At 46.6% G+C, this 8484-nt stretch overlaps 1 protein-coding gene across 1 annotated transcript; it reads right to left on the bottom strand.

Annotated features, from left to right (window-relative positions):
• Positions 1–4027: 4027 nt before the first annotated feature.
• Positions 4028–8247, bottom strand: LOC147893240 (putative leucine-rich repeat receptor-like protein kinase At1g68400). Its single transcript, XM_087385476.1, has 2 exons — positions 5911–8247; positions 4028–5009 (listed from the first exon to the last, which is right to left on the bottom strand). Exons 1-2 carry the CDS (start codon positions 7334–7336, stop codon positions 4357–4359), a joined length of 2079 nt encoding a protein of 692 aa, XP_087241602.1. The 5' UTR covers positions 7337–8247; the 3' UTR covers positions 4028–4356.
• Positions 8248–8484: the final 237 nt, after the last annotated feature.

Below are 8484 nucleotides of genomic sequence, written 5' to 3'. Positions count from 1 at the left end.
AATCCTTTCGGACCTCAAGTGCATGTGGGATACCTCTGGCTAGGCACACTCAGGCTAAACTGAGGTTCTGGAATTTTCTTTTAATTCTTTGGCTACCCCAGGTATCGTGCCGGTCGACGAGATAGCTCTATAGCAATAGACAAAGGGATCCGGTATCGCATTGGGCGGCGTCATATTGGTTTAGCAACGGGTGATGGCGTAAGCATATAGCGACGACATCGATTAACCACGGGCGATGGGATAGATGTATCGTGACGATCGGCGGGATAGATCTTGCCACGTGGTCAACGAGAACAGCTGCAAGCGCTATCCCTACGGGCGTAGGGAAACAGTTAAGACAATGGGCAGAGGGATAGGGAATCGGTGAGATCTTACCAACACGTCGGTCGGCGGTATAGTTATCGCGACGGGCGTGGGGATCGAAATGGCAACGATCGACGAAATAAGCATATAGCAATGACGGTGGAGTAAGAATGATAGCAGGCGGTGGGATAGATGATGCATCGCGATGATCGGCGAGATAGATCTTGCCACATGTGCAGTGGGATCACGACAGCGGTGGAGTTAGCGCACATCGGGCAACAGAATAAAAATAGCGACAGTCGACGTGATGGACATAACACGACGAGCGGAGGGATACGACTATGACCATGAGCGTAGGGGTGGGTTTACTGCACCGACGACAGAGTAGCAAGATAGCAACAGTCGACGGGATAGCTTTAAAGCCACGGGTCAATGACTGTCAGATCGGTGGGATAGTAACTCTGACACATTAAATCGGGGCGGTAGGTTAGGGCTGTGGTCAGAAGTTAGGTCGATGGGTTAGATCTATGGTGCTGGGTCAATGTGGTTTGATCGGCCGGTTACGGCTAACGCACCGATCGACGGGATATTTGGTCGACACGATAGCTCTATGGCGTCGACTCGACAAGATAGGAAAACATAATATCGCCAACTGATTTTTTATTATTCTTGAAGATTTGGAAGTTTCCGTTCATGATTTTTTGTGATGGGGGGGATGCTAAACTACCTAATCTACCTACTCAATGAGAAAAACTTGAAAACAAAACACTTTTTGAAAGCAAAAATGCAAAATTTCATAAAGGGTGAGTTCTCAGACACAAAACTACTTCAACAATCCTCATTTTGTTGTTTTTTAAGGTGTTTGGACCTCACACACACCTTAGCAATCAAACCCACTAGGTTTCTAGCAACTTGAAATACTAAAAAGCATCAAAAACAATCTTCAAATGCTCGCAAATGGCTTTCCCATAAGAAAAAACAGTTTTCCGTCCTCACTTTCACTTTCTCCCTCTCTTTTCTCCTACCACTCCACTAACAAGCTCCGAGTTAAGCTTGAAGACTTGTGCAATTGGTAGATATCGAAGGGAAAGGAGAAGGGAAGAGGAGAGTGAAGGGGGATGGAGTGACAGACACAAGGGCACTACAATGGAAACAAGAGAACACCCAAAACACTCTTGGAAGAGAAGAGGGAGCTTGTGTTCAAACTTGTGCAAACAATAATGAAGACCAAAGTCAACCATTTGGCCTTTTATACAAGTCACCTTTTGAAGGGAGAGCCAACCATTTTCCTTTTTAGCACTCTTCCTCTCTTTACAACCAAAGGCTCTTAGGCCCGTAGGGTGCCAAGACATATTACTATTCTTTCCATCTCTCCCCACTGGCGAAAATAGCACTTGTCTTAACCATATTAAAGCGCTTGGGACAAACCTGGAATTAGAAGGTGGTACTAACCAGTTCCCAAATAGTGCTTGCGTTAGCCTCATGCCTCCTAGGCTTAAGTGATTTGGGACTCAAACTCCCCGAGCACCCTCACGTCTTAAACCATTTGAGACTCGAACCCCGTGAATGTGATTCAAAACCTGATGTGGCGAGGCTTAACTTCCACGAAAAACCATGCACGTTGCATGGAATCCTTTGCTTCAGAATATTTGGAGATCAAACTCCTTGAGTTTGAGCTGTACTCCTTTCAGGGCTATTTTCATTGGCGTGGCTATTTTTGTGGACATAGGCCTGAAATGTGCACGTTGCTTGCACTCTTTGGTCTTGGTGTTAGCTGGAACATACAACCTGTGCTTGGAATCCTTGAATCCTTGGACTTTGGGGTAGACTTTGCGTATTTGGGGATCAAACTCCTCGAGTTTAAGCTATATACTCCTTCCATGTGCACATTGCTTGTAATCACTGGCCTTAGGATATTTGGGGGTCAAACTCTTTTGAGCTTGTCCATTGCACTAGATCATGCGACCTGATCACCTTTAATCATTGATTACCTTGCATTCGACGACTGTACTTAGTGGATGTTAACATAACTTTAGAAATTTAGGTTGATTAAAAGGATTGGGCTTTGCAACCCCTTTCAACATTCTATTTACGAGAGGCAACCTAGGGAGATGTTTGGGTTTTCTCACACCCCCTTGAGCCATGTATCATGAATCTAAGCCCTTGATTTGGTTTCTTCTTATGCCTTTGATTTAAAAGCTAAGCTTTTGACTAAAGCACTAAAAGCATATAGGTGCTTTTCACAATAAAAAGACTATATAAACATTTCATACCTATTAGATTTGAAGACATGGTCTACTTGATTTACAAGCTTGGGCTTATTAGCATGTAAAGCTTTGGAGAGCCTCGTGATGACCTTATGCTCTGCTCTCACAAACCTAAAAGCTCGACTTACAACAATGATGTAACTCCCATTTTTCCGAGGTTAGAACGCATGTAACATTGGCTAACTGGAGAGTGCGAATGTTACCTATTAGCATGTAAAGCTTTGGAGAGCCTCGCGATGACCTTATGCTCTACTCTCACAAACCTAAAAGCTCGACTTACAACAATGATGTAACTCCCATTTTCCCGAGGTTAGAAGGCACATAACATTGGCTAACTGGAGAGTGCGAATGTTACCTACTCTACTTTGGACTCCAATACTAATTAAAATTATTTCTAAGGTATGTTTTTCAAGAATGTTCTTGTGTCTCTCTCTCTCTCTCTCTCCTCCCCTCTAGTCTCTCTCTCTCTCCTCCCCCCCCCCCCCCTTTCCCCTATGTCATCCCTTAGCCTATGTATGTTTTCTCCCCCTTCCAATGCACCTTACAAGGCAGCACTCCCATCCTCCCTAGTCTCTATTCTCTTCCACCCCACTTTGTGTGCCCTTCCCTCCACCCCTTTTTCTCTCATTCATGACCAAGATTTAGCCCCCTAGTGTCGTGCCCCTCCTGATTTCTTAATAGGCGTCAAAGTCCACAGGCAGCTGAAACAAGATCCCAACCGTCCGATCAACAACTTTTCCTATGCAGAAGTCCCATTTGAGCATGCGATGAGTTGCTGTCAAATTTTAAAGCCTATCCCATTCCCATCCAATTTTCAAGAACAACGAGAAGATGATTCGCAGATTGTATTCAAGCTGGATTTCGAATCTTGGTTCCAATGCCCACGGACCTTGACACACTGTAAATGCTCTCAGTGCCATTTTCCTGCAAAGGAAATTGGCACGTGGCTGACGCCACTTGCCATTTCTACCTTGTACGACGTTGTGCAAATCCATATTTTCTAGGAGAGAGAGAGAGAAGGATAGGTAGGTGTTGGGCACATCATATGTTTTGTTGTTCATTCCCCCGTTTCAGTATCACAGTGGTAGGTAGGCAGATATTTTTGGAATCATACAATTGGTGTAGGCAGAGTAGTAGTTCCTTCGTGTCGTTTGTGGCTAGAAAGAGTTTGCATCATTAACCAGTGTCACATTTGCCTTGTTGCCGATTATCAGTGTCGCGTTCGCCTTTCTACTTTTGCATGATTTTTAGTTGAATATAGCTTTTTTTAACAAATTGTCAGGCTATGTAGCCCAATAAAGGAAAAACAAACATCCTTATTCATGATCGATTGATGATGTAATAGGCGTTTAGAGGAAAGCTTCATTGAACTTACCGGTGATGCGCGATTAGACTAAGGCAAAAAACAGGCAGCTAAACCTTCTTTGTAAGCTAGAAACAGGTTTCTACAGGCAATCAATCGATTAAGATTTGTCTTGTATCCGATGCCAAGCTCTCCTATGCCTTGGTACAAAGGTCTTAGGACAAAAACAAAAAATTACTAAGCTAAGCTTGAGACAAAACTAAGCTCTGCAATGTCTAATTACAAAGCTCTACTGCTTGAGACAAAAAAGGGAAATCTACTAAGCTTTCCAATGTCTAATTACAAAGTTCTCGTGCTTGAGACAAAAAAGAAAATCTACCTGACTCTCAGATGTTAAGATACTGATATTGATTGATAAAGCCTCACAACATTTGGAAGCTCTCCAGGCACAACCTTGTTGTAGCAATGAAGGTTGAGGTTGCTTCAATGACTGGTGGTTCCAGCATCCTCCGACATGGAAGCTGGGGACTGCGAAAAAGACCCTCCCCTTGATTCCTCTCGAGCTGGAGATTGCTCTCCTCTGATTTCCTCTATCATCTTCACCACCTCATTCATCTTTGGCCTCTGATCAGGCGACACAGACACGCACACCATAGCTATCTGTAGCATCGCTACCATCTCCTCTTCTATGTTCTTGTACCTCATCAGCTCCAAATCGAACACTTCCGCTGTCCATTCCTCCCGCACTACCGATTGCACCCACCTCGGGAGATCCATCCCATCGTCCTGCAGAGATTGAGCTGGAACCTTGCCTGTCAGGACTTCCAGCAGAAGGACTCCGAAGCTGTACACATCCGCACGCTGGGATATCTTCCTGCTCTCGGTGTGCTCGGGAGCCCTGTAGCCCAACACTCTAGCTGAAGCCACTGAAGGGTTCATGAGCAGGGTTAGGCCAAAATCGGAAACGCAGGCCGCGCCATGCTTATCAAGAAGGATATTAGACGATTTGAGGTTGCCATGGGGGATCTTCTGTGAACTGCATTCGTGGTGAATGTGTGCAAGGCCGCGAGCAGCTCCCAGAGCGATCTTTACGCGGGTGGTCCAGTCGAGAGGCACGCGGCCTGGGCCTCGGTTTCCTGCCAAAGTACAACCATCCATACAAAGCATTTAGCAAACCAAAGCTGAAAAATCCTCGCCATAAGAGGAAAATCTTCAAGACTCGTGCCATCCATTTCTCCCCAATTTCAGGTCTTGAAGAGTAGTACCATCTTGTCTCCCCACCATCGCTAGCTCAGGAAACATCAACAGGGCGGGCTTACATACTATAGAAAGTAAGGATAAAATACCAGGACATTTGTTATGGAGCACATCCTAGTGGACAGAACCTTAGGCAGCCTTGAGAAAGGGATACAGATGTAGACCTTCGTTTTGGAAATCAAACTCACCAAACAAGTACTTTGAACGTTAGCAGAATCGGAGGACCATGGTAGAAAACGATAAAAAGGAATCAGTCAAGTCGATGTCAAACTAAAACATTCCTAAGTTACTAGTATAAGCCGAGCATGCTATTCACTAAAATGGATGATCAACTCGAAAAGAAAGTGCAGAGAGACAAGAACATTGTTATACGTAGACAGAGAGTCCGACCCAGCACGCTATTAAAATGGTCAAAATTATTGTTTGGACTGTCTCTTCCACTGCAATCACTTGACGGAAACCTACGCTATCTCCTTACACAAACATATCACAACCTCGAACCAGGCTAGCACAATTTCCTGGGGCACCATGGCTGAGATGATTGATGAGCAACAAACCGTATTCATTGCCCATGAAAGACCTCGGTGTGAAAAAAAAAACCTTCTTTGGAGCAAACGAAGGTTGAAGGGTGGAAGGTCGTATGCTTCGTTGAGAACGCAATGCAGAAAACACGACAATACTACAAAACCAAAATCCTGGGACCGAACACTACACTCAGAATCAAAATTAATCCTAATGCATCAAATCACGTAAACTGAGCTCGAGGGGAGAAGGAAGGACCGTGGAGAAGGTTGTGCAGGCTTCCATTTGGCATGTATTCGTAGACAAGAAGCTTTTCTTCCTTGGCATAGTAATAGGCTCTGAGGGGAACCAAGTTCGAATGATGAAGCCCTCCGATCAACTCCATCTGTTGCTCGAATTCCTTCCTGCCTGATGAGTTTACATCCTTTAATCTCTTCACAGCAACTGCAGATCCATCCTCCAGCACAGCTTTGTAAGCTGTCCCAAAGCTTCCTTTCCCCAGCATCTCCGCTGAAGCTCTCAACAAATCGTCTAGCTCAAACTTCTTCCCACCATTGAAGAAAACCAGCTTGCTCTTTTCTGTATCCGGGACCTGCAACGCCCCATACTGCCCCAATGCTAAGTCCCCTTTCTCCAACTTTCCTTTCTTACTTGGCTTTGGCTCATCCCTTCTCTTATACGTCTTTCTCCAGTAGTATAGCAGGAAGAGAAGCGTCAGGAGCAGAAGTATTATCACATCCCCAATCACTATTGCTATGATGGCTCCCAAACTCAGTTTCTGGACCCCCTTAGAGGGTGACGAAGGTACAGACCCAGACCCAAAGCTACTAGGATTCGATGGCACAATCATCGGCGTCGCCGGGTTGCTGCTAATCTGGGTTTCGTTACAGACTATCAAAGGCGCCCCACACAACATAATGTTGCCCGAGAAGGACGACGAAGCGAACTTGTCCAAAGTGGGGGGGATTTGGCCGCTCAAGTTGTTACGAGAGACATCAAATGTCGAAAGATTACCAAGCTGCAAGGGCGGAATGCTACCCGAGAGATAATTGTCCTGAAGAGACAGGTCGGTTAGTGAAGTGATGCTCAGGAAAGGAATGCTGCCTGAGAGCGAGTTGTTCTGAAGGCGGAGAGTGAGGAGACGAGTCAGACCGTTGATGGAAGGCGGAATGCTTCCGTTGAAGCTATTTTTGGAGAGGTCCAACCTCCAAAGGCGTCGAAGGGAGGAAATGGAGTCTGGAATCGGCCCAGACAGGAGATTCCCAGACAAGTTGAGGAGCCATAGCAGCTTCCAGTTGGTCAAATTTGGTAGAGGGCCATCGAGGGAGTTGTCGAGCAGCATCAAGACACGAAGCTCGGTGAGGGCGCTTAGCGATTGGATGGATCCGCGGAGGTTCATGCTGGCCAAGATGAGGCGGGAAACACGACCTTGCTGGCATGATACTCCTGTCCAGGAGCTCGCAGAAGAGCAGCAATCGGAGGAGTTCCAGCTGCGGAGTGAGCCTGAAGCATCAGCTGTTGCTTTGAAATCAAGCAAGATACTGGTGTCGTTGGCTGAGTCGATGCTTGAAGCTCGGTGAAGAAAGACGCTGAGCAGCAAGAAAGAAAAGAGTAGCGGGAGACGAAGATGCAGATGAGAGCCCATAGCTCTGACGCGCGACATGGTGAAGGAGACGCATACCATGCAGCAGATGATGAATCAGATCAGCGAGCAAGCTTGCAGTTTTTCTTTCTCTGGATTTACAAGCTCGGGGTGTCAATTCTTGCTACCATCGACAGATATGCAAGCGATTCTTGCTCCAACGAAGAGATGCGTAAGCTCGCTTGTGCCCGACAACACCTGGTGAATTCGCTGGCTCACTTCCTGCTGCCATCGTCGCCTCCTCGCAGCTTCAGCTATGGAACCCCTTGCTCTGGCCGCCTGCCGGTGCATCCTAGCTTCATGATCGCAAAGAAGTAATCTCGACTTCCAAATCTCTCTTTCGGAGGACCTTGCCTACTTTGAACTGTGTCCTGAATTCTTCCTCGACCAGCTTGCAGCTCAACCCTTTCCCTGCTCGCAGCCGGGTACTCACAAACTGCTGCTCCGAGCAGCCGCTCGTTTACACTTCAGCCCCTTAGAGGTGATATCATGTACGCTGATTTGTGCAATAAAAAACTCACGGCTTTTGCAGCTCACCAGCTGCATCCTTCACACGCCCAGCCGAGCGGCCGATGAAATTTCTGACGCCGCCCGGAGAATCGCTCGAGGGAAAGGACTGAAAGCTGGATGCGCGCTGCGCCACCGATGGATTATTGTGGCTCATAATAATGGCAAGAGCTTGTCGGGTGGTAGCAGCAAGGGTGGTCCATGCGGAAGTCTATTGTGCTACAGCTATGTCGCGATGGATGGTGATAGTAGCTTGAGATGGGAGCAAGGGATGAATATCTGTTGAGGAGAGCGGCCGAATTTCGAAAGTAGGTGGACGGAAGCGTGCAACGACAGAGCAGAGCGGGAAGCAAGCGAGCAAGTACGAGAGGGACACAGAAATCGTGCGATAAGTTGAATATAGAAGCTTTCAAGTTGAAACTTTTCGTAGCAGAGATGAAGAGAAGATGAAGACACCCATGTTGACAGTAAAAATACAACTTGAGACGTGCGAGATGATGAAGATGATGAGAAGCTTTGGGCTGTGTTGCCGGCAAACGGTAAAATCGGCTCATCAGAGGCTGTGCAGACTAGATAGAAACGGTACGTGTAGTAACATTCCTCTCCAGAACGGACGCCTGCGCGACCTTTCTACCGATAAAGAACCTTCACCTTCCTCATTCCCCATGAAGATCCGCCCATCC

The sequence above is a fragment of the Dipteris shenzhenensis genome, chromosome 15 (assembly GCF_047967505.1).
Source record: "Dipteris shenzhenensis isolate YYH24624 ecotype China chromosome 15, Dip_SZ_1.0, whole genome shotgun sequence".
Taxonomy (NCBI): domain Eukaryota; kingdom Viridiplantae; phylum Streptophyta; class Polypodiopsida; order Gleicheniales; family Dipteridaceae; genus Dipteris; species Dipteris shenzhenensis.
Note: the sequence above shows the minus strand (reverse complement) of the source record. Positions and strands in the feature narration are given on the sequence as shown.

Excerpts from the sequence above, each read along its gene's own strand:
- LOC147893240 (XM_087385476.1), bottom strand. The coding sequence starts at position 7,336 with ATGGTATGCGTCTCCTTCACCATGTCGCGCGTCAGAGCTATGGGCTCT. Across the intron at positions 5,010-5,910 it reads CCTGCACAACCTTCTCCACG|GAAACCGAGGCCCAGGCCGC; the intron begins GTCCTTCCTTCT and ends GTACTTTGGCAG.